Source organism: Haliaeetus leucocephalus, unplaced genomic scaffold, assembly GCF_000737465.1.
Source record: "Haliaeetus leucocephalus isolate CR32 unplaced genomic scaffold, Haliaeetus_leucocephalus-4.0 Scaffold830, whole genome shotgun sequence".
Classification (NCBI taxonomy): domain Eukaryota; kingdom Metazoa; phylum Chordata; class Aves; order Accipitriformes; family Accipitridae; genus Haliaeetus; species Haliaeetus leucocephalus.
The window spans coordinates 3,268,143-3,295,213 of NW_010973266.1; the positions used below are offsets into that span (position 1 = coordinate 3,268,143).

A 27,071-nucleotide genomic window follows, 5' to 3' on the forward strand; every position below is an offset into this window, starting at 1 on the left:
GTTCTCCACTGATCACACTCCAGAGCTGAAAGAACACTCTGTTCCTGTGCAAAGCACCAACACATTATTAACATAAACCCTGTCTTTATCCCTGTTTCCCTCAAATTAGACAACTATTTCAATAAGAGGTTGCCCCATCCTCTTATTAGAATAATTCTTTCCAATTGTTGCATTCATTTCTACAACGTTTTTGCCACAGAGACCCACCACTGCATACACCAGCTAGTACATAACTTCTCAATTTTAGCATGTTTATCTTTTTTCCTTTTATAACCAGGTGTTGGGTCAGTTTATAACAAGAAATTAAAAGCAGTACTACTGGTACATGTCTGCTTATCGTAGCATATACGAGTCTTCCATCTGCTAAAACAGAAAACAATGTTTTGTGTTTATGGCACTCTCCTGGTTTTCTTATTTATATTGAATTCCTTACAATAACATATATCAAGAAACAAATACAAATAACACACTGCTGGTAAAAAAAACCCAAACAACAAATCCACAGCTAAATCTCTTAATCAGATTTTTCTCCCTTCAAGAAAATCAGTGTTCTTTAAGTGCTGTTGTAGTGCCATGGGACTAGTGCTCAGTGGATTCATTTTCACTAATACGCTGTAGGTCTTGAACTGCTATTACTGCAATTCATCACTAAATGAGTCTATGCCAGCAAAATTGTATCAGCATCTCTGAAGATCACAGTATCATCCTTTGGGTGAATATCATCTATGTATACTTTTCAAAATGTCAGTACTACATTATCTGCAATTAGCAACAGCATACAGCACTCAACTCTGCTGAAAAGAAAGGGAAAAAACACCGGAGGAGGAAGAGAAACACAGAGTAGCTCTAACACCTGACAGAGCCAAGGGCTCATGTCATTCTGCCAAATCTGAGACTTTGAGGGTGCTGTGTACCCCTCTCCTCCTCTGACCTGGGAACAGGCCCCATTTATTGGTCTCAGAATGCAAAATTCAGGCCATCAGGAAACACAGCTCTTACCATCGGGCACTGCATAATTTTAATCCATTAAAACTATCTACATAACACCTGGTAGATTTGGGAATGGGGGTAGCAATCATTATCACTAGCTTGTGACCCCCCCCCACCCCCCGCAATGTAAAAGGAAATTATTAAAAATGTATATTTCTTATGTGCATCATTACATACTAAATCTTTGGCAAAATGGTAATTATACCTTACTATGCAGAAGCTTCTACAAAAAAAAAATTACATCGCCGCAAAAGGCATTCAACAATGTTTGTGTTACGTCATGCATGAATAAAAGTAACAGAGCTACAGCTTCAATTAAGACTCCCAGCTCAAAGTTGAAAAAATGTTGAATATTACATGATGCAAGGTGCAGCTTTACAACTCAAGTTTTATGCTCCGAATGATGTTTGCTTTATCTTCTAGTAAACTATTAGCAATCTATATCAACTATAAACATATCTGTCCACATTCAGATACCGTGCATTCAATTAAGCAAGGCAAATTCTGCTCTGTGTGGAGGCCAACAGGATTGAAAGCAAAATGCAAGTTACTAATTCCAAAACCCGGCTAACTAACACCTATGAAATACATAACAGAAGATGAATGGATAATAAAAAACCCACTTTGCTGCTGGAGAACACTGATGACCTGCCCTTTAAATCCTTACCATGAAAAGTAAGGGTAATCTAAGCCCTTCTCATTATACAACAAATCAGCAATTTTAATAAACAAAGTACTCAATTTGCCATACAAAAATAAGTCACAGTATTTTGACTCTGACAGGCCAAATGCTACACATCAGACAAGAGTTAAATGAACCTGTTTCAGAGATAATTTATATTCATTTATTAGTTGACAGTGGTTCAGGAATTTAAAGAGCTCTCAACAAACATTCATGAAACAAGCAGTCCCAGGCTCCTTCGAAGAGGCTTTGAAAGAACATGTTCTCATGGAAGGAATTTAAATGTCATTTCATGTTTTCCAATGAATAAGGGATATTTGTGTCTCTCATTATCATTTCTAAGCAGAAAATAAACCAATACTTTGTGTTTGGATGGACATTTGAACCAAAGAGAAGAGGAGAGCTTCACCTGGTGCAAAGACAGCATCCTCAACCAAGTACTTCTGTCTTAAAAATACTGCAGGCAAACATCCTCAAGGTCACAAAAGTTGAGCATAAGCTTATCATCCTGACTCACGAACGATGGCAAATGAAAGTCAGATAGCCAAAGCAATTATTGCCCAGATTGTTTGCTTTTCTCCTTTTCAGAAGCTGCTTCAAGTCCAGTCCAGCTATTCAGCTCGGAAAAGGAGACAGCAAATAAAGGTAATAACAACCTCTGCTGTCTAACTCAATCCATCTACACACATGAGCCAATACTCTCAAAAAGAGGGGAGTTCCTTATTTCACAGAATGAGAAAAGAAAGCTTAAAAGAGTGTACTAGAATGCAGCCTCTGAAAGCATAGCTTTTGGAAGTAAGTGGAAGAAATGGACCACCACCTGTAGTAGCTGTAGAAATAATATGAGATAGTTTCATTTGGGATTTCCCCCCCTCCTTGGTTTCGTTTAGCTTTTTCCAGTTACAGACATGGCAAAGGAAAAGCTTAAGAAAATTGTTTCTAAGAGAAAACCTGGAAATGGAGGGAAACAAGAGATAGATAAGCTTAACAGCAGAAGACAGCTGCACTACAAATAAATACATGAAAACCAAAAAGAATACAACAAATTCCATCTGTGATGCACCAATTGTATCATACACTGAGTGCCACCACATTTTAAGAGACTGTAACAGCAGTCCTGCAGAGCAGGACTACGATGACTACCTTTATTTTCAACTCTATGATCTTTAAATACATTCGTTTTGCCCATTCTTTGGAGCACTTACATTCATCCTGATTATTACTCTACCTCAGACTGCCTCCTAAATTCTTATCTCTTCACCCTCACTACAGTTGTTGTATTTCAGAGTATGCATCATTTACAGATTTTTCCCAAACACAGATATACCAAAACACCTTGGAGATTGTAACAGTTCACCTTTCGAAGGCAGAGACAGGAAATCTCTTTGGATGCATCTTCCTTAGTCAAGGAAAAGAAATAATTTTTGCACAAATCAGTGCTTTGTGGATCTTGCAATCCCTGGGCCAGGGGATGGTTGGTTATTTGTTTGTTTGTTTTTAAATTCTAATCCATACATACCATTTTCTCTGCTGTTTCCACAAAGATCAATCTTAGAGTGAAGCATTCGACTATGGCGTTTTTTATTTTCTAGTTCCAACAGCAACAGAACACCCTTCTCTTTCTTTTCTTACAGCCATTTGTATAACTACTCCCTCTCTTTTTGTAAGTATAGAGTGAATTCTAATTATTAATAGCTGAACTGTCAGGCTTTGTCATGGCCCAAAAGGTGTATGTGTCACATTAAACATTAAGCCATATTCAAGCAAAATGCATTCCATGATCATTTATGCCTTTTCATTAGGTCACTAAAGCAGTTTTAAGACAAATTCTTTGCACGTGGACCCGTGACAGGTCCTATCCCCTCACCCTGGGCTCATTTCCCAATTACAGCTCATCCCTCAGCCATCACTCAGACGCTCACTGACCCTTCCCTGAAAGCAGGATAAGTATTAAGACTCCATAAAAGTCCATTTACCTGCTCTCACCATAAGTAACCTGGTTTTCCAAACTATAAAACAGTAGTCCAGCCTTCTCCCTTCTGTATTCCCCCCCAAGCACAAATCAAGCAGACGTGGCAGAGCAGTATGCTACACGCTGACACCTCTCTCAGCTCGGCACACCTCGTCCCTGGAACAATTTCATTATATGCCAAAACTGCATATTTCGTAACGGACACTATTTCAGTACCTACTGTCAGTCCACATGACCACCCTCGAGCCCTTATATTTAAAATCCTCAGTAACCCCCAATAAAAGCTGGTTATGTAAGATCGATCATTAAAAGACCCAGTATCATTCAAGGTAAAAGATCCAGCATCACCCAAGGTTTAACCTCATATTACACTTTTTCTGAATTAGATCACTAAAAAACAATCTGGAGTGAGACCTACAAGGGCAGGTAACATGAGTATTTCATGGACCTTCAAGACTCAATGGGATTTATATTTTGGATAGGATTTTTCATAGTTAGACAAATTTATTCTGTTGTTCATAATCAAAGCTTCAGATCAAATTGTCAGAGTGGATAAAAAGGGCAACCTTTCACAGTTCACAGGCATTCCTGGAACATATGTCACAGGTATTCAGAGTGCCTAGATACTATAACATTTAAGATAAAGAGCACTGTGTTAAATAACCCTTACTGTCATAGCGAGCTTATAGCTATTAAACATCCTTTGTTAGGAATATAGTGGTAGAAGGTTTTCAACAAGCAAACGATGATGAACAGAAATGAAAAGTGAACTGTTAGCAACAACCAGTATGTAGAAGAAACATAAACAAACAAATAAAAAATGTAATCTTTTTACCAAAGTTACTTACCTTAATGCTTACTCTGGTTTCTCAAAAAAAAATGACACTAGGAATATTCTGAGTCTCAGAAAATATAACTTATTTTGCTAATATATTCAGCTATTTATCTGCATATAGTATACAGGCACAATTTGAAGAAAAAGCATCTGAAGCACTCAGAAGAATAATTTGATTTATATCTAGTTGCTATTCAACAGACTTTAGAAACAAGATGAAATATCATTCACCACCACACCTTGCCATTTCAGCAGGGTTCACTTCAGGCTTTCAGCATTTCAGGGTTTCAGCATTTCAGCAGGTTTCACTTCAGGCTTTGAAGTGAAATTAAGGTTCAAGACTTTTCCATCAGATTGGCTGCAGTGACACAAAGCCCAATAAAAGCAAGTTTCCACAATTCAAATCTGGAAACACTGGTGAAGTCTTATAATGAACATTTGAAGAAAAAAAAAAAAAGTGTAAGCAGACTACGTTCTTGCTAAATATATCCATACGAATTACCGCAGATCATAAGGGAAGCTTTTCCAACTGTCACCAAGCTGTCCAAATTACATACCTGCAAGGAGAGTTTTTCTGCTAAATCAGTCTTTTGAAGAGGATGTTATTTAGGTACTGAATTACCAGTTTTCACTTTACACAATTAGAATAATCCTTTAATAACTGCATTTTGACTGTTGGTAGTATTAGAATCCAAAGAGACAGAGCAATGAGCCAGCTACCTATCCAGTCATGTAAAAATGAGACAAAATGAGACAAAATGAGCTTTAGAGTGTCAAATTTCTCACTGCTGTTCATTCGCCAAGAGATTAATCCCCAGATTTCTCATTGACACCTAATTCTGAGCCCCTGTGCTTACACAGATATACTTGTCTCTTATCCTGACTAGGGAAAAATGGATTTTGACTGGACAATTTTAGTAAAAAAACTTGTCTGAAGAGGGGCGTTTTGTTTTTTAAGCTGTCAAGGCTCCCAGCTACCCCAGGTTCCAGAATTAAGACATAAACATGCAGTTCAGTCTTAAGAAAGCTCCTGTGCAACACATTCAGGGAACTGAAGGTAAGCAAGCATTGGAGATGAAGAGTGGAGCTGGATTCAAATACCTGTGGACTGTTTCCGTAACTGGAGGAAAACATCTTTTAAGCGAGGAGCTCCTTGGCACATGTCTGTCCACCCTCCCTGCATGCCACCTCTGTGTCACCGCTGCTGGCTTCTTTAATTAGGAACTCTTCTCAGCTCAGACCTTGAAAAAACTAAGGTGGTCTACACTGTTTTGCAGCTCTCAATGGCTTCATTTTGAGCTTTGCAAATACAGAGGAATTTTGAAGACAGATGAGTAAATAGATAACCAAGTTTAGATATGCAGAGCAGTCCAACACAGGGGCTTTGGGCACGTATTTGGTGTCTACAGTCAGCAGTAGATTACTCTTCCTTATCATTGAACCATTTTTTTTCACGTCATAAGCAAACACTTAGAAAAGCAGCAGTTTTAATAGAATACCTAAGTGAAATTGGGACAATTCTGAGCTTTTTGCGACAGTTTATTGTGATGGTTTGTTTTTGTAGCTCATGGAGCAGCAGCATAGGGATCAGCTGTGTCACAGGTCAACCAAGAAAGAGAAATGCCATTCAAAGAGAGCTTGGAAATCTCTCCAAACACACCCAGCTGTGCTTAGCCCTCTTTTTTTTCTTTTTTTTTTCATCTTAGTTCCATTATCCTGAGAAGCTGAGTGTGGTCTAGTAATTCATCAGCACAAGAGACTGGATTGTAGAGATGAGCAGAGGTATTTTGACATTAACAAGGCAATTCACACTCTGGAATAGTTCAACCTGGCATGACTTAGGTCATTTCTTTGGTAAACGCAAGGAGATTTGTTTACTTCCTTGTCATCCATACAAGCTCAGAAAAAATTCCCAGGGACGGGACCTTTCTGAGCATCTGCGTACAAAGCTCAAGGAAATGCCAAACTGCTGCTCTATAGAGTCTCCTGTACTGCAGTAAAATCTCAAACTACCATTATTTAAGGAAAGGAGAAAATAGAAAGTACTGAGACCGGCAAAGAGTTATTCAAGCTGCAACAGAAAAAGAGTTTAGCACTTCCAGGGTCCTTCCTGTTCATTTTTTTTCTCCATACAGTCCCCCATCCTTCTTGCAAGTACCGCACAATCAGCAAGATCAGTGGCCAGCAATCGTACTTTGTATGCTTAATATTTAGAATTTTAAACAAGCTCTTTAGTTTGCATATAGTGTGGCTGATGCAGTTATTATTGTAAGCTGGTATAGGCTTATATATGTAATGCACACACAGTATTTGAGCTTGCACTGAAATCTCAAATTATGAAAAAATACCACAGAATTCTTATTTCCCCTATCTTCCCTCCTTTATAGAAACAATGCCTGTTAGCAGCCGCCTTAATTTAAAAGTCCAAGACAAGCAAAATCCAAGGTGTTGTTTTAATACAGTTATTCACCCGTAAACGCTCTATTAGTTCACACCTATGAAATACCCTTTGGCCTGATCGGTTGAGAGGATTTCATTTGCATTAAAACTGGGCAGTTATGAAAAATTTCTGTGCTGTGGCTAACAAAGGGCTATTAGCCACAGTGCATAGAGCTGAATAATCGCTCTGTAGCTGAGAAACTATTGAGCTTAGGGTAGGAGCAACAGGGAGGTGGGAGGGCAGGTAGGGATTTTTGCCTGACGACTACACCACCAAACACATGGCCCCAGCCAGTCCCAAAAATTACGTGCAGAAGAAATTAATTTTAAAATTAAGTGGATTTGGGGGTGGAAGAGGAACGGGAACTCGGAAGAGGAACGTAGCATGCTCTGAAGCTGCAGTAAAAGGATGAGTGCAGCAGTCCTGATGATGAGCTGCAGGTTCAAAAGTCTCAGGGCATCTGAGTAATGACGCTCTGAGGTCAGGAGCAAGTCGCAGTAGAGAGATTTAGAGTGCAAGGGGTAAAGAGACAGACTTCATTTTCGTGTAACTACTGGAGTGCACTTCCTGATAACTCACTGAAGTGTTTGGCCTACGAATTATGTGCCAGCTGTACAGTTGTTACTCAGCTAGAACAAACAAATTCCCTCTATTATTAATACAGAGAAGTGACATTTTAATTATCCTCCCGATTTTTTTGATGAGACAAGAGGACAAATATTCAAGAGAGATGCTAGACCTTGCAAGCACCTAATTCCTATAACATTTTGTGATTTCATTTGAAATACGTTTTAATTCTCTCCATTCTTGTTGTTTTTTTTTAAATCACTAGACAGCCCTATTAAAATATGTATTTTTTTTAAAACCCTTCACTCCCTGACTAACCTGAGTACAATATAAAATGTATTTACGGGGTGAAAGCACTTGAATTGCTGTCTTGGGAGTCATGCCATACACCCACAGTGCAAATACCTCAAAAAGAAGATTAGTCATCTGCTTCCAACTGTCAGGATTCAGTAAAAGACAACAAACTACTGTCTTGGAAACAGTCTGAAAAATCTCACCATTGAGCTTCTGTACATTTCAAAGTATTTTCAGAAACCAAATGAATAATATCAGCCCTGTAATAACAAGACAGATAGGAAAAAAAGTGGAAGAAAAAGTCTGATATTTTAGAGCATCAGAAGATTTTCTGCTTTCATCCTCTGTCATCAGTTAAAAAAACATTTCAAAAATGAGTTTAGTGAATTTGTGCAGTGTTTCTTTTCCCTTTTTGGTGCGTGTTAAAACATACTTGTACCCAGCATGAGAACTAGGATCTTGCCCACTCTTTTGATGGCCATAGTGGCCGATCAGTACGGACTGATCCTTGGTCTCTCCAGCTGTGCCACTGCACATCTGCCCAGCGCATGGGCTGTCTCCACGCTCCCTGCAACTCATGGGCTGTCGTTTTCCTCAGAGAGAGGAAAACTCTGTTCATTAAGGTTTAGTTAATCCTCACATAGTAACTAATTAAAGAAAACCACCCCACTGAAGCTGATCATCAGGGATCTCAAGTAAGAAGGAAAGGATAACGTTGCATCCAAGTACCCAACGCCTCTGGCGTTGTGACATTCAACTCAGGGGCACGTAGCTGGTATTGCTTAGACCTGCGCAGCAGCTCTCTGTGAATACTCCCCAGCTCCCAACACACTCCAGAAGCAAACTGGGTTGTGCTTGAGCTCTGTACCGCAGGATTTCTGCACGTGTGCTCCAGCGCACAGGTCCTGAGCTTTGCCGCAGCTGCTAAATATGTTGATGGTCCCCAGAAAAGCTGTGCTGATAACTTCAGACCAGCATGGGAAAGAACCATCGTGATGGCAAATGGTGACTACAAGTCCAGGAGACTTTGCCAAGGTCGGGCAACAGCTTCCAGCTGGAGGTACGAGACAGCTCCACAGCCCTTCTCTGCTCTCTGCAAAGAGCTACAGAGCAGTAACAAAAAGCTGGCTTCTACTCCTAATTGTAACACAATCAATCTATTGCAAATATAATTAAGCTCAACACGAGACAAGCTAACAGATGATGTTAGAGAGGTGCAGGGCACGCTGAAGCGCCTCTTTCTCTAGCTGCTCTGAGTAGTCTAAGGACTTCCACGCTGCTGGTGGAGCTAACCCACACTTTGTCACATACAGGGGAACAGATCCTCTCAAACACAAGTAAGGGGCCCATGTTTACTGGGAGACATACCAAGGATGCTCCCCAGTTTGTACTGGGGAACCAAATAAGCAATGCCAACAAACAACAGGGAGAAAAGAAAAATCTTTAGGTGAAAGCCAAGCATAAAAGAAAACAAAACGAAAACAAACACCAAAACCCAACATACCTCTGAAAAGCATGAAACAATTCAATGTTTGCATCCAGCCACAGATATCAAACAAAAAAGCTTTAAGATTATTGCTTAAAGCACAACACTATTCTTGATTTTTATCGGGCTGTACCACTATCATCTATAAATGAAAACTGCTTACTGGTAATTACGAGTGTAATGAAAACACAGCAGCAGTAAGGCTAAAACATTTTTTCTACTGGGCAAGTGATTTTTCAGAACACCTTTACATGAGCCAAAGGCTGACCCAAGATGTTTTACGCCTGTACATACCTGCTGGTTTGACAGCACAATGTTAAGTTCTTAAGGGAACCAGAGGCAGATATCCATCTGACAGAAACATGACTTTGCTGATAGAAATGCATTTATATGAGGCTTTCCATTGAGCTAGAATGGCAAATCTTTTCTAGGTTAGACTAAACCTGTATGGCTAAGCAGGATTTATTTTAACATGCAAACATATACAAGTGATTTTCCTGCAGTTTCCATAGCTAAAACATGACTTATTCCAGTCATAAGGACAACTAAAACACACATGACATAGTGAAGTCAGCTCATTCTGCCAAAAGGCAAATTATGTTAATAGGAAGTATGGATGATTTTCTCTTGAAGCATAGTTATTAGCAATATTGGCTCTGTATACTTTACAGTAGGAAACAAAGGTTTTGAGAAGTTCTCCACCAGACCATTTATTTTTAAACCATTATTCTGTAAAGACAGATAACGTTAGTGTGTTTAACTAGCTATGCTATGAATAGTTACAACAGGACTAGGCCATGCATGGAAATATAATACCCGTTTATACAAAGACTTAAGGAGAACCATGGCCTACACTTCCTCAGCTATTCAGCACGGCCAGAACTGTCACTTCAAAACAACTTCAAAGGCCCACTACCTTCTTAAGATAATTTGTTTCACTATATTTTAATAAAAACATAAACAAAAAAATACATTCTTTAAGTCTGTTTATCGTCCTTGGTGGTAATACATCGCAAGTGTGATGAACATCAATATCATCTAAAGAGCATACCCATTAGAGCATAAACACACTCTGAAGCACAGCCACTTCTGTAAAACCATGCCATTAAGTAACTCAATTAATATGAAGTATTCCCTACATCCCAGCAGATAAGGGAAGACCATCCAGATGTAACAGATCTATCCTTACAGATCGCTTTGTAAGCTTTTTCTTCTTTGTTTTTAATAGACGTCCATGATACTTGAGTTAGTGCCCTTCACTAGCTACCTACTGAACAACAGTAAAAAAATAAAAATCAGCACATACAGATCTAAGCTTCCCTCTCTTAGCTCAATGGGGTCTCTAATTTATACGAGCAAAAAAAACTACTCAAATGCAAAGATTCTGATGTTACAGTTGGTATTTTCAAAAAAAGCCTCAAGCAGGTGCACGAATTCTGCATTTCACAGGGATTTAGAGGGTGTAATTCCCTTAGGCTGCTCTGAAAATTGCAGCCTATTATTAGTTACTGCCAGTCCATGTCAGCAAAATGGTTGTTCTTCATTATAATATTTTCATACTTGGAAGTGTTAATTGAGGTTAAGCTCAGGTTGTGCCAAGAATACTAAGAGAAATGCAATAAAATGAAAGCCTCCTGAAAATAATATGCAAGGTATATAGCAAGCATACGTGAAAAACTGAGTATGGAGATGAGATATCCTTCCCAAGGTTACACAGCTAATTAGATGCAGACTTAGCCATACAACTAACCTATATCCATCCTTTCTCCAGAACCTGACCATACAGCATCACATAATACACGAGACTAACCATGCCCATCTGCGTACATCCATATGAAAACCGAAAATACAAGATGTAAGGTATCAAAGAATGAAGCTATTGGAGTAATGACTTCTTGTTAGCGTGTATCAAAACACATTAGATGCTACAGTACTATGAAACACATAATAATATGAATACCAGGGAAGCTGATTAAACATTCCAGTATATGCATTCAGTTCCCTTCTTGCAGATCAGCATGCATCCCATCAAACCAGTAATGAAGAGTGCCATGTTTACTTTGCTAAACTGATAGGAGTTAAGGAAAAAAAAAAAAAAACCAACAAACAACCAAACAAAAAAAAACCCAAACCAACCCACCCACACTTACTCAAGTCTATTTTCTTTATTGTTTTGGGGAAAAAAATCATAACGTAGTACAAGTTCTAGCCAATTACCCAGAAAGCAAGCTAATTAAACCAAAAGATCTCCTTCAGCATCCCCAAGATAAATATTTTTTCCAAACACAAACCAGGACATCTTTCTTATTATCATCACTGAGGAAAAAATGGGGAGTTGATTGGTAGGGGAGGGGGCTAGATTTGCTCCCATCTTACTCATGGAAATCAGATGTCAAGAACAAGCTCCTGTTAGAAAGCAAAGATGCCAAGTGCTGCCCTCTGACAGCACCTTACATCTTAATACCAGCAGATCCGTCCTGTAAGATACAAGCCTTTAGTCAATCCTTTCAAGATCAATACACCTTTCCTGGCCATGGTGCACAACTGCTTATCTGCAAGACACAAAGACAAAAAAGACTTTTTTGCAAATTCCAAATGCTGCATGTTTTAGGAGACCTGAAGCAGGCAATCCACACTGCAGCACAGACACGCAAAACTCCACGGTGAAGAGCCCACGGGAGCACCCAAGGGACCGCACCACGCGAGGAGACAGAGCCAACCAGAACGGCAAAAATCAACCCCTCATTCAACATTCACCAGTTTTGGTCACACCTCAAATTTTACCAAAAAATGTAACTAGATGTCCATTTCGCTTTAAGGCTGATGGATTTCCTTCTTCACGAGAAGCACATCCAGGCAGGGAAGCGGAGCAGAGGTGCCCCAGCGTACACGGCAGACGGGTCAGCGGTGATCGAGTTTAACCTTCTTGAAGAACGAATGAAAAAAAGGGAGAGACTGAAGCAAGTTATGAAATGTAATACTCTTATACTTAAATTGATGAGGCATTCCCAAAATCAAGATGTTAGGATTGGTAAAAGGAGCTGCAAGGCTTAATGTTGAGATTATTTTTTACGTGAAATATGTTGCTCACGGGAGTCCCAGCTTGCAGGGAACTCCTGGCTCCCAGGCATCTCCCTCAGTACAAAGTGAAATATTCCACTTTGGATCTACAACAGACCAAAACCAACTTTCATTTCTCTAAAAAGAAAAAAAATTTTCTGTAGGAATATTTGTTTTGTGAAAAACTTCACATTTTACAGGTTGTATTCTTACCAAAAAAACCAACTGGTTTACCAATGAAGAAAAAAGTTACTGGTCTCTAGCCTGAGCTCTTCTACACTGGAATACCCTTAAAATTATTTTTTAAAAGGAGAAAAAAAAAGCAGCTTATTCAAAATAGTCCATCTCACAAGGAAAGCATAATCACCCAGAACTCTGCTCTCCTGAATCCGGTATCCACACTGTGCTCACAAACTGTTGCTAGCAGTTAACACTGCCAGCAAGCTCTCTTTTTCAGTAAGTCTGCACTGCGCATCAACCTCATTGCCCAAGATTTACATGGAAACACTACGCCAATAGTAAAATCTTTGCTGGCATGAAGTAGATGAATTCCATGCAAGTGCTTATGTAGATAATTACGTGAAAACAAGAAAGCGAAAATCCAAATCCCTGGAATTCTTTCATGAAGAGTTTAATTTATATATGAATAATGAATTTATACTGTACTAACACTCACATAACACAGTCATGGCTGAAGAGCTATCAAATTGCCTTATGGAAACCAAACGCTGTGACACCATGTAGTGTTCTTGGGGCTTACAAAGAAGTCTAACTAACAGGATGGTTCAGAGAAGGCCACATTACTAAATCCGTAGTTTGAAAAGAAAATCACCTCTGAAAAGCTAAAAATATTCAGTAAGGAAAATGATGCTTTAAGAAAAGTTCATCATAAATTACATCCAACTAGAAAAAAAATGTATCACCATAAACAGTAGAGCTTGTGAATGACAATGATGCTAAAACCAAGCAGTGCTGAATGTGTCAGTTGAGAAATCAGGATTTCAAACTGATCATCCAAAAAATCATATGATTTTTAAATACTTGTATCAAAGGACCATTTTCATCAGCTTAACAAGTCTGCCTTATACCATCACCTAGGAAATATGTTTTTAAGTCTTTGAAAGTCTGGAATTATTGTGCATTATAAGATCATCACATGCTTTAGAAACTAATTTAAATAAAATACTGAAAACTCTATTTTGAGAAAGACAGTTTATTAACTTAAAGTGTCTATGATGTCTTCTTTTTAAGAAGAGATCAAAACCACTGCCAGTTATGGAAGGAGGACTATAGTTCATGACTGAACTGGCACATCCACATTAAGACCAAAGATAGTATGGCTTTTGCTAAATAACTAACCGGCCTACCAGCATTCGGTGAGTTTATCACAACTAAAATATTACTGTTTTAAGATGGGCATGGCGCTGGTGGAAGCTGGTTGATAAACCATCACAATAACTAGGATAGTGACCATAAACATATTTGTTTTATGGGTGTGAGCATACTGGGGAGGTAAGGATTCAGAGATGTATCTGTATTATTTTTTAACACCGCTATACATTTATTTGGGTGTTTAATCCCATATGACTTCTTGCTGAAGTGTTTCGAAGTTCTGTACCAGATTGTGTGGGCTACGACTGGGATACACCACTACTGCAGGTTTGTCCTGGGGGCTCTGGTTTATCCCTCCTCTTCTCCACTCACAGTTTTCAGCACACACAGGAGTACCCCTCATCCTCCCTCCTCTTCCAAACAAAAAAATTCTCACCTTTTCACAGTCCCCCAGTGAAAGTCACGGTTCTCAAACACCCCAATTAGGGCGAAAAATAAAAATAAAGACTTGCCAAGATTCACTGTAAACAGATGACCTGGCCACTTTGCTTTTACAACTGCCACCAGAAACGTTGCTCTTTTACAGCAAATCCCTCAAAGCACCAGGCATGTCCCTTAAATACAACCAGTCATTTTCCTAAGGGATTCTACAAAGAAGATGTCACTGTCACTCTTTGTCATAGGGCTCATCTCACAGCAATCCAGCATAACAGGGACAGGTATAAGCAGGATAAGGAACTTGGATGCTATGGTTTGCTTTCGTAAACACTGGACTTTGAAAAACTTATTAAAAATCCCTTATTATTAAATTATTTCTTAAACAGCAAAGCAGCAAGGCAGGCCAAACATGAACAGAATAAACCCTGCAGCACTGTGCAGGAACAGGAGAGACTGGCAGAGAGGAGGAGGTGGTTAGTCTACAAGCCAGATAATTAACTGTGTATTTGAATGGTAGTTTGCAGGTGCACAAAGATGAATGAAAATGTCGCAACTGGAAATTAATTTTAAAAGAAACACCACCTAAAACCTAACCTGGCACCCGACGCAATGTGTTTATGCCTTTACCTATAAAGAGGCACTCACACAACTGTACTGTATTCCTCTAAAGGCGATTATTAACTACCCTTTATGTCCTCAGTAAATAAAGGCCTTCATCAACTGATCTGTAAACTTTAAATGTTGTATCTTCAGTAAGAGTTTTTAGTATTTGATCAATAGCTTGGAAAAAGCATTTTACAAGTCCAAGTTTAATAGTATGGTGACAATTTGAATGTCAACTTCCGAAAGATTTTAAAAGGGGAATTGAAAAACAGATACTACTTTGCTCTTAGAGAGCATAAAATTAAGTATAATCAAATATAAACCAGTACGGTTTTTTTCCCCATAAGGAATAGTATGTAATATAGAAATTCCGCTTTGTAGAAGTTCTGTTGCACATCTGGCTTTGCTGTTGTGTTAAAATTTAGCAATCAAGGTGATTTGAGTATATTCCTCTGAATAAAAAGTATTTGAGGCCACTGACTTACTACTTGATACCAAGTTTCAAATCCAGAGTGTTCCAAGCCCTCTTCAAGTAACAAACAACTAGAACAGCAAGAATTCTACCTTGCATTTTGCTTTCAGGAAAAAAAAAAAAAGTCTTTATAACAAAAAAGTAGATTTATCCTACATGAACTTCTGTCTGTGCTACCACTGTGCCAAGGAGCTGTATTCACAGGCCCAGAGCTCTTTGCCTTGACACCCCCCCAAACGATTGATATCAAAGTAATCAGAGTGGAAGTAGAAATGTCACCTGTGAAGACACACTTGGTCTAATTAACTTCAGGTTCACTCTCTGCCTTCAAGTTCACACTGATAAATTTCTTCTTTCTTAAAAGTCTATATGAAATACAGAAGCGATGTAATAAACTTTTAAACCAATATTCAAGCCTTTGAAATAGTAAGGAAAACTGACACAGGACCAGATTATTGTTTTCAAAGAAAACAAATAGCCTGCAGCATTTAGGAGATGCTGATTTTCCATCTTAGGAACGGCACATTAAACAGCTTGTGTATCATTTCCCATTAATACTCTATATTATATACGTTTGATATTTTGTCACATAAAAATTAAGTCCACTTTTCTGCATATGTTGGATTTTTCGTTATTGTTACGGTGTCAGGGAAGCGGAGAACGCAGTGCTCTGTCCCCACAGCAAGGCCAGCTAAGGGCAAGGAAGGTGCAGAGATGCCCCTGTTAAGCAAAGCCAGCACTGAATTATTTGAGGTCAATTAGTTGAACTGTTTGGGTAAGGAAGGTCCCAGGCTGCAGGAACCTGACTTCAGAAGCATTCCCTTAAGTAATCCTGACCGGATCTATTTTCCACATCTTCAAAATTCCACAGATGAGGTATTTCCCCATTTATTTTAAAAACAACTATGAAGAAACTTTGCAGATACTAGTCTGTATTTTACACAAACGGAAAATAAAAGATTCTAAGTTTGTGATTTTACAGAAAAAGAAGTAAGTATAACTACATAAAAATTGACTTAGGAATTTTAATTTTAAACTTATTTGCATGCAAGAACATTTGTGTTGATAGGTAGGCAATTGTGTTCTTTTTAATTTAATATATTTAAATAAATTTCTATGTACAAAAAAGTACTTGCATACCTTGAAAAAACCCTTTTTAATTCAATTGACCAAGTCACACACAATGCATAGGTAAATTCAGAGACACTGCTGTAACAGACTTCAAACCCGAAGTGTGACAAAGAATAGCTGTAGGCTAGGTGAGTATAGGAATTGTTATTTAAATCACATTTTCTTCCTTTTAAGACATAAACACCACTGCAAGAGACGTTCAGACCTCATTGCTGAGGGACAAAATTTCTAAATAGATGCCATTTTCCATTATTGCGTTCTATACATCCAGCAGTAACTAGGAAAAGCCTCCTGTATCTGAGAAAGCAGAAAAAAAAAACCAACAAACAAAACAAAACAAAAAAACCCAACAAAAACAAACAAACAAAACAAAACAAAAAAACCCAACAAAAACAAACCACCAGCAAACCAGCACTGTCACATCTGTGGAAACTGTAAGCGTATCCATTTACAGTGATGGTTCATCACTTTGGTACACAGCAGCTTTAGGTAGGAAAAAAGGTTCACATAACTTGGTTGCCTTGTTGTTTTCCCTTTTAATTTACAATGTACAGTGGAAATAAATCTTTTATTTTCTCTTTGAAGTTATGAAGGACTCTTTTTCCAAAATAACTTCATCTTCCCATTGTTCAGTGAAGCTGAATATGCTATTTTTGATCCTGTTTTCCTAATGGCTAGATTTTTGTATTCAATATTAAAGTTTAAAAAAAAAATTCCTCAAGTTCTGATTTCTGTAAAAAGAATCATAGAAGGCAAAAACATGTTAAAACAAATTACTTTTTAATGACCTCATGTTCTTGTCTTTGTAGGCTTTCATATCGGACTGGTCAAGATACGGCTAATTGCGACACATGCAGGAACAGTGCATGTATTATCTATAGGTAGGTTATAAATACTAATATTCCCACTTTTTCCTGAGTGAAAGTAATGATTTATTCACTAATGCAAGATAAATTGTTAGCCTTGATTTTTCAATTACACAAAACCAGTTTAAAAACAAAACATAAATTTAACTTCACTAAATTAGTGAAATTCAACAGACACCTGTTTCTAAGTCTAAAATTTTCAGATCAAAAATAGATGATTATGGTCAGTAGTACTGCTGTAGCTCTTGCATGTGAAGTGTTACAAGGTGTGAGCTTCATTTTCACATTGCTAGAAATATTCAGGATTTTCTGTCCAACAAGTAAACATAATTCACATTTATTTTTCTAGCAGTAACAACTAGACTTGGGAAGTAATTTTAAGAGAGGCTGTATAGCTAAGAGAACCAGATACAGATTCAACCCAGACAGTTTTATCAGTAAAATGACATTACTACCCAGGCTTTTATGTACTTTTACATTAGCGAAGAAGTTTTAAAACATGCATGGCAAATACGTCCTGCCCAACACGAACAGCACCACTAACTCCTTTGAATGAGACATTTGCAGTCTTCACGCAACACACAAGTGACAACTTGCTGTATGTGTACAGAGAGCTCCTTTAGCAGACCTGCTGTGGTGTACGGTGCAGTAAGGGGAATACAGGTTTGCTCATTGCTGTCAAACACTAAAAATGACACACTGCTTGAAGGTTTTGTTAAAGATTGTTTGTACCTGCTGTAATCTCTCCTCCAGAAGGAAACATCTGGGGTTTGCTCACTAGAAACAGATCAGGTGCAAAAGGTAAAAGGATACTGCTGCTTATTTCTCCAAAGCAGAGGTTCCCCCTCCTAAAGTTTACCAACCAAGAGACCCATTTTGGCATGTATTATATTATAGTGAAGGAATAACAGACAGGCAGTGGGCATGACATGAAGCCATCATGAGTCTGATGATGTGTTCCATACTGACAACTTAATTGTCCTCCTCCATTAGAGTCTTAAAAAAACAACTGAATATTTTCATGCGTTGCAGCTGAGATGAAAACAAATGCATCTCAGTGTTAAGAGTATTTCAGCAAATCAGGCAGCATAGCACAGATGAAAATGTATAAAGATGACTGTAATTACAGTGAAGATACAAACTATAATGAAGGTACAAATGTTGGCTAGGTCTGAATAGCGTAGATTTCCCCCTTCACCCCTCAATTCTCTACTCGGTCTCTGATTTAGGCAGAAGACCTGGAGCTATTTATACATCAGCTCCTAGCTACCTAGAAGTGAAGGAAAAAAGGATAGAAAACTTCAACTCCATCTTTTCTACTAACCAGCTAACTAGAAAAGGGAATGAAGCTGTCCTGTACAGGGGAAGGCTCCAAGTAATTTATTTATTCGTCCTTTAGAGCAATGCTTAGAAGCATATCAATAACCAAAGCCTACTGCACCTCCCTTTTTCTGAGCTCACCCCTGTGCAATTTCTTGCTCAGGGCAGCCTGGGAAGGCACAATATAGCACATTTCTATCAGGGAAACTATTTTGTTTCATTAGCTAAGAAAATCCAATGGGAATTTTTTTTAAATCCTGATTTCTAGTCAGCAGATTTAAAGTTAAGGAACCTTCCAGTTTCTGCCTCTTACACTCACTGCAAATGAAATTACTCCAGAAAGGCAGATTTCAAGTGTTTCCCTACCGACAGACTAACAGTGCAGCAGGCAGGTCTAGCTCTTCCCTATCTCCCACCAGAATAGCCATTTGGACTGAAGCTATCAATGCTGGGCATTTGCCTAAAGCAATGTTTCCAGGGGAAGTTTTAGCAAAAATCAGCTCATCTTTGTAACAGATTAGGAGAATATATGCTGCAGGCAAGAAGTCTAAAACCAGAAGACAGTGCAGAACAGGGCAACTATGAGAAGACCGAATTACCAAGACAAGATAAGTAGCCAGAAGGGATAAAAGAGAAATTCACTGATAAAGCTACCCCTAAGACAGACTGCCTTGTAGGAGCTTCTGCTCCTCCACAAGTCAAATACTGCAGTACTGAAACCTCTGAAAGAAGTGCAGCAATTCATTAGTAAGGATGCTAAAGCTACTCTTAAATCTAGATGCAATGATACACACCGCACCTTTGCAAAGGGTTTGCATGACAAGTGCTGCATAGAATTACATGATTTCTCTTTAAAACAAAACACCTTTTAGGAACAGAAATTAAAACTCAGATTAAACCATTCAAGATGCACTGAAAACCCCGGTATCTTTGAGGGCACTGGACCCTGCAAGCTGTCAGTAAATGTCAGTGTCAGACCAGCAGGATCATCCTGTCTGACCTACTGCATCTTCCACTGACTGCTTTTACAGCATGCTCCTCTTCTGGACCCTCCTCAGTCTTGAGCTCTTTCACCCAAGTAGTAGATAGGGGAGACTTAAGAAAAATATAAGCAATACCCTTACGGGACAAATCAATAATTTCAAGAGAAAACCTTAACTTTTCCATAATTGACGTTGTTGGGTTTTTTAAAATATGATTCAGTTTTGAACGTAGTAACATTAAAAAATATTCAGAGCTCTTTCAAACCTTTATTTTTAAACTGCAGTGAAAGAGCATCTTAGAGGAAGGATTCAGTTGCCCTACTGACTACCCAACTGCATCCTTAATGTCAGGTATAGCACAGAAGAGATGCTAGAATGCAGAAACAAACAATGTAATTAAATACTTCCCCCTCATGATGACTTTTTAGAATATTAATATGATATAGCATGAAAGCTGGAGACAGTGTAGAAGGTGACAAAAACACCACTGTTGTACTTTAAGGGGGTTTCGCTGCTTTTTGTATCAAAAAAGCTGATACTGTTAGTAAACATTCTAAGAATAGGTTTTTGAGAATACAGTTGTTTTGCATATGAAATCTAATTTTTTTTTGCTAAGATTCCAGATCTAATTTTATATTATTTTGTCTTTATATTGAAAAAAAAATACTACTTATTATTAAAAGAAGAAAGGAAAAGCAAGTTACTTTCTCTTTTGTTTAATAAATAGGAAACTGATCAAACATTAAACACTATTAAAAAGGCAAGGTACCAAAAACTTAAAACTGCTCTCAACACCAATAGGAAAAGAAACACATCTAAATTTGATTCCCCATTTCCCTCAAAATTCTATTTATTTCTGCTATGACAAATACATTCAAGAACTTGACAGAAATTCCAGACACAGGCATCACTAGCACCTTCTTCCCTTGCAGGAGATGAAGCATGTTAACTGCATCCCCCTACTGCAGCACACATCAATTCGCTGCTTCCACTCCCAATTAAATACCTCTTTAGCTGCTAGGCTTTAGAGAGGGAAAGGCTTGAGTCATTACCCCGAAGGCTTCACCAGCCTCCGGTCACTCGGATTCTGGTAAGGACAGGATCAGCTGTGCTGCATCTTACGGAGCTCTGGGCTCAAACACAGCAGAAAAACTTTTACTGGGCAACACCATCGCTCTAGGTTTTAAAGCCTGAGTATAAAGTCCCAGCTACATAGCAATAGTCTGAAACACTCAGTAAGAAGTATTCAGCATCATGTCTTTATAGTAATTTCCAGACAGTATTTAAAATAGTAGTCAAAAAATGTGATTAAGTAGTAAAAATAAACAACCATTTTATCAAATGTTAATCTGTGTCAAATAGTAACCTATTCCATTAGTACCAATATCCCATAATCCAAGGTCACAAACCAGTGTCAAAATCGTCTTCTACAATCTAAAAGACAAATTTACAAACAAACTTTCACATCTGTCTTTTCCAAACTAACATAGATTCACCATTGAAATTTTTAAAGACAGAAGATAAGTTTTATTAGGGTATATTGTCAGGACGAAGCCAACTTAAATACTGAAATTAGCAAAATCTTGCTATTAAGAAGAAATTGCATTGATATGCAGAAACTGTACCAATTCTAAACCACCCAAAAACCCACGTGGACTAAAATCTTCACAGCCTGTTTTATTCTCTAGTTACCTTTTCGTGGAACTACCCTTTCCACTCCTGTTTAAACTACCATCCTGTGTGAATTTTAATCCTTGAACAGAAATCTGTATGAGAAAATGAGTCTTCTGTTTAATATTTTGTGCATTATTCTTAAGCCTTTATCATGAATTATTTCCATGAAGGAGCATCTTGAAGAATTCATGCTAGACTTCCCTTTAGTCACAAAGGTCAGAAGTACTCAAGAGCTGTTACAAGGCTGCTTTAGCTTCAGAAGTAAACTTTTTACTAGATCACATCACTAACCAATCTCTCCATAGGGAGAACACACAAATTAACACTACACTATTGTAATTCTTTGGGGGGAAAATTACTCAAAGCTGTATCAACCACTGAATTGGCTACTTTTCCCTCCTTTGAAATTCTCAATTATGCTGGCTTTCAGTATTCAATTCTGTCTCTGATATTGAAGTTATTCTAACGTGTACTCCAACTATTCAACAGAAAATATATTATTAGAATCTATGAAATGTAACTCTTAATACAAAAGTAGCAAAGTAAACAGATTAAAATCATGGTGATACAAGCTAAGTAGGCAGCACAGAGCCCACATGGAAGTAGTTCACTTGTAAAGGTTAAATACAGTGATAATTATTAAAATTAGTAAATATGGCAATACAAAGTGAAAATGGGGCAAGTAGACATAAAACTCTAAGACAGCCTCAGTATAGCAAAATCAGGTAACTAAATGGTGAAAATACTAATTTTCATCATCTTTTTCTTTCCTACACACTAATTTACATCCTTTCTCATCTTATCTTTAGACTGTAAGATGCTTAGTAGTTAAAATGGATCTTAATGGCTCGCTAACACTGGCAATGGTTTGGATCCTAGACATTTGTGATTTTCAGGTTAAAATAAGAAATAACAAAGATTGCTTAAAAGTGTATTAAGCTAATTTGAGTGATCAGTGCTTATCTGGATCCTGTTCTTCCAAGAGGTGGCATGCACTAATGCCATGTCATCCAATTAACGTGACCCAGGAGACACTATGATATTCTTTAATTCCTGCTTCGCCTAGCCTAATTAAATGCAAAGAGTTATGCAGCTCTACAAATGCTTGCAGGATTTGGGCCTTAACATTACAAACTAGGTAATAAAAAAAGTAAGCAGAAGGGGTGTCAACTGAAATGAGAAAGGCTCAGGTTGAGTAGAAGGAGAAAGGTTTTCCCTTGAGGCAGAAAGTAGAGGGACAGGCTGCCCAGAGCTGTGCAAGCTTCATCCTTCACGGTATCAAGAGACAAATGGACAAAGCCCCCAGCAACCCGGTCTTGAACCGGAGTTATTCTGATTTGGCAATCTTACAAGTACACAACATATCCAATCATTAGCATCTAATGGTCTTAAAATGATTCATGTTAATAATGTGACTATGTTAGAGAAAGAAGAAACCCCATCCATATTTCTATGCTTGTTGCTAGATAACCTCCCACAGTCCATATGCTTAAAACCAAATGGTTATGACTCCTCAAAGTGTTTTCAGTCCCTTATACAGCAACAAAATTAGAAAAAGTTCACTCTACTGCCAGCATGCAAAAAATAAACTCATTAACATATATTCTCAAAACCATTAAAAAAACCATGAAGCCAAAGCCAGAAAATCCACCACACCAATCCCTAATCCACAGCGCTATGATTTATAAAATGGGATTAGCCAGAAAGAAGCACCGTGAGCGAGCTGGCCACCTTGCGTGCGTGCCGCGAGGTGTCCAAGTTGCCCACCTTGGCTCTACGTCACTGCCTTTATCCTACGGTGGGCCCTACGGACATACTTCTAACACCTCTCGAAAGCACTGCGTTTCACCCACACGTGTTATATACTGCATGGACACCCAGGCACACCGTGCTGCGCAAACCCCAGGGCACCTTTGGGATCTTCTCGGGGTCCCCGAGAATGGCTGGAGGCCAAACGAACCCCGCGTTGATCGGCGCTGCTGCCCCGTCAGTGCTCCGTTAGAAAAGTCCGGCAGTTTTTTTACTCCTCTCCCCTAGGTTTCAGGCAGCAAGCACACAGTCCTTTACTGATGAGCAGCTATTCAGTGTATTTTCTCTTTCTTTCCTGAGTATGATTCATATACTGCCTAAAAAATAGTTTTGTTCCAAGTTTGTCCTGGGGTACTCGTTATTACAGTATCCACATCTTCATTGTTTTCTGAACACAATAACTCCATTTCACAAATACAAAAAGCAAAGGCTGGGGGACACTAAGCCCAAAGTGAAACAAACACAGAAACCCCACAGAGGTTTCCACTGACTTCAATTCCAAAATTAACAAACACGTATAAAAATAGTTTTCAAGGCAGCATTCAACTGCCCCACTGTCACCCTCCACCTTTTTGCAACACTTTGCCTCATTTACTCTAAACCCAACTTCCATAGCACGTCAGCGGGCCGTCCTAGAGACAAAATTAGATCATGATTCACATTTCATCGAGGCTCCTCAGTCAGTTTAGTGCACGTCCATGCTGTGCAACAAACACCACCAGGATCTGGGAAATGGGAAACGAAGGAAGAAAAAAAAAAAAAAAAAAAAAAAAAAAAAAAAAAAAAATCTCATTTTGGGTTCTCTTTGCACTGGTATCAGTCCCTAGCAGAAAACAAGATGACAGAAAAAGCAGGCTCAGGGTCCTCTGCTCTGGGGCTCAGTCAAGCACAGACAAACCTAACTTACAGCTGCAATTGCAAAGAGATTTTTGATCAGTCCTGGACTAAACCCGTCTCACTGTGAAGGAATTTCAGAGATTTTAATTACAAAGTTCTCACTTGCGTTTAATAAGCACATCAAAATAAAATTCTCAAAGGTCTGTTATTTGATTTTATTTGGCCAAATTTTCACAGGAGTGGCATCTGTGCAAACACTGATACACAGGCAACTGCCCTAAAACGTAAAGTTTCTGTTGTAAATCTTTTAAGTATGTAGTGGGTTTGGGGAGAAAAAACAGAAAACCAGCATATTTATCACAGAAAAAAATTTTACTGCTCATAGTTGTTCACAAAAACAGCCTATTTGCACTGGAGTTTCACGCACAGCAAAAATTTGAGACAGGCACTGAACATGGAGAAACTCCAACCCAATGTTCCAAATCTGGCAATATTGTAGGTAAGTGAACCTTTAGTATGTCCTAATCGGATATGTCAGGCAAATGTTTGTGATAACAGCATTATATAATATTTAGATTCATCTCTTGTTTTTGTAGAGCTTATTCACAATTATCAGTCTGTTGAAAAATATTATTATTATTTCATCTAAGGGAAAACTCTGCCAAAGCCAATAATTATAACCTCCATCATGCATAATGCTAGAAGAACATAAAGTCTGCACTAATTAAGTTTATGGAGTTATGGGGAGGCTTAAAGAAAAGACAAAACAAGACGGAGTTTGAAAGTGAAAAGAGCCACATGGCACAGAGAATATTTCAAGAAAAGGTCATTTTGAGAGGAAACCTATAGATACACAGGATACAAAAATAGCACTAAGCAAAACAAAATTGTCAGAGCTGTGACAGGTGACAAAACCAAGTTCATGAATGCAAGAATTGGAAAGCTAGAGGAACAGTCTGTAGAGAGCATCTCCAGCTCTATAACAAAAATATAAAGAAGTCACACAAATATATAACACTAGCTGAATTTAATAGTATTTCATATCTTCGACATAAAGACCAAAAAGAAAGTCAGCTATAGCTAATTTAGAAAGATATGGGAAAAATTACAGAATAAGGTTTTTGTCTTGTTACTGCAACACAAACACGTATACACTGAAATCTAAGTTTGCAAGCAAACAAATTGTTTGCCTGAAAGGAGCGGTTACATTAAAAACCCTACAAAGCTATATAAATTGATCTTGATAAAGAACAATCAATTATTCTGCAAAATTTACAGTTATAAATGCTGAAATAATATGAATGTTTTCATTAATCCTCTTTATACTCTTCAGAAGTAAAATATTTCATTTTCATGTAAATAGCTGAAAGATGGTCTGAACTGTGCTGCAAATGGTTTTATGCAGTAGAAAATGATAATAACATGGGTTTGTTGGGGGTTTTTTCCAGAATTTATACTGAGAAACAAACCAACTATAATATATACCAAATTCTGCACAGATTTGCATGCCACTTTAAATGAGATTTAGAGAGCTCTTGGAGAAGAATCTATTTCATGACAAGATTCCCTCCCTGTATTACTGAAAGCATTTATGTGGTGGGGCATTCACAATCAACCGATATCCCAATCTTACCACAAAATTAATGCCGCACTTATCTAACCAACTGCTTTTTGCTAGCTGAACTGCAAACAGGAATGTGTTATCAAGTTGACGATGTCGTTCTTTCATTAACAAGGACGGATATTAGATTAATCAGTAGGCTTGTAGCATGCTTCTGCACTAACAGGATACCCAACACAGCTGTATCCTGAAAATTCAGTATTCATAGGTGTAGTTCTAGCATAGAGCTGAAATTTTAAAAATTATCTTCTTCAATTTGGAATGTCTTTTTTCTGCTTAACAACATGGAGGTGGGGAAGATATACTTTTTTTAATTTGAACTCTTACCAAATGTATTTCTCTCTCCTCCACTATCAGAAAGTTAATCCAAATCACTGAAATGCTGACGCTTTTGTTCAGAACATATTTAACAGTTAAACTAGGCACAGCCAGATGCAAAAAAAGACCTTACACCCTTCCCACACCCCTTTCTAGGGCTTCACTGGAAGTCCTTATAGGCAGACTCTTCAGCTCTTCAAAAAACCAAAGCACAAAAATATCCCAAACTTCTCTTAGCATCTTTGATTCCCTCTCCCCCCACCCTAAGAGGAAAATAAAATCCAGCTAAATCAGCAGATGGTATTAGGTGGTATTACATGTGCTGTAGCACTGAAGTCCACCAGAATTTCCCATAACTTCTGTTATTCCAGCTTACTTGGAGAATTTCCTCTGAAATGACTTCAGGTGTTCTGTACTGTACGCTTGCACGCATTCAAGGTGGGGTGCCACTTGCCGTAAGCTAGACAGGGGTAGTAGTAACAAAAGTTTAAAAATCTCTTTTTAGATGAGCTACACTGGGAGCGTGAGGCCTGAAAAAGTAGACCTAACTTCTCTAGTGGTTTATGCCAAACAAGCAATAGCAGAAATAACACAGAAAACATACTTAATACTTATTAGAAGTGAACTGATGTCCAGGAACAATAACCTCATATTTATGGAGCACTGAAGTAGCGAAGGTAGTCAGCACGAATCCCAAGAAACCTCAGTGGAGAGGGGAAAGGGCAATCTCTCAAGTGCCCCAACAGATGCATTCACACACAATCTTCACCTCAATCATGAACTGTTAGACTTAAAATATCAAGCAAAAGGTAGGGAAGAAATAAATTAACTGCAGTGTCTAAACCCTTTTCACTTTACCCTATGCCCTAAGTTCATCCTTTGATAGGCGGGTGCCACACTGCAGCGTAAGGCACAAGACAGGACGAACAGTCTCGGTGCAGAACTCGGCCACAAGCTGCTGTACAAACGCAACTGAAACCATGACGTTTCAGGGTATTTTAAGTGGCCTAGATTCGGTTTCGAGTTATCAGACAGAACTAACCTTTTCCTGAAGTTTATAATGTGGTTCCTTTGTTTTATAAGGTAAACTTGAAACGATCTGTAGCACACGCTATTGAAATAAGGGTTGTCATTTCATCTTTGTTATGTTACTTAATTGCTGGCAGGATTTTGTAGCCGACAGTGTTTAGAATTCAGGAGGCGTACTTCAGAGCTTCAGTATATTTTTTTTGAATGCAAGCTTATATTTAAATGAGTGTTTCCCTTATTTCTATTAAATTTTAGTAGAAATGGAACAAGCAAGTACACACTAGCTACTACTGAAACAGGTTCTTTCCACTT

The 27,071-nt window shown here is 38.3% G+C and overlaps 2 protein-coding genes across 7 annotated transcripts in view; one reads left to right on the forward strand and one right to left on the reverse strand.

Moving 5' to 3' along the window:
* The window catches only part of DOCK1 (dedicator of cytokinesis 1), a 311,286-nt gene that overhangs the window by 178,048 nt on the left and 106,167 nt on the right, over window positions 1–27,071 (reverse strand). The gene's annotated exons all lie outside the window — the stretch shown is intronic.
* The window catches only part of FAM196A (family with sequence similarity 196, member A), a 49,440-nt gene that overhangs the window by 18,821 nt on the left and 3,548 nt on the right, over window positions 1–27,071 (forward strand). Inside the window, exons 3-4 of one of the 5 annotated variants that reach the window (XR_775292.1) lie at window positions 2,019–2,109; window positions 2,261–2,311. Coding sequence is in view for 4 of the 5 variants with exons in the window: in XM_010581951.1 (XP_010580253.1) it covers window positions 17,112–17,183 (72 nt within the window). In the remaining variant the exon portion in view is untranslated. The other 4 variants (XM_010581951.1, XM_010581954.1, XM_010581952.1 and 1 more) reach the window with 4 other exon arrangements.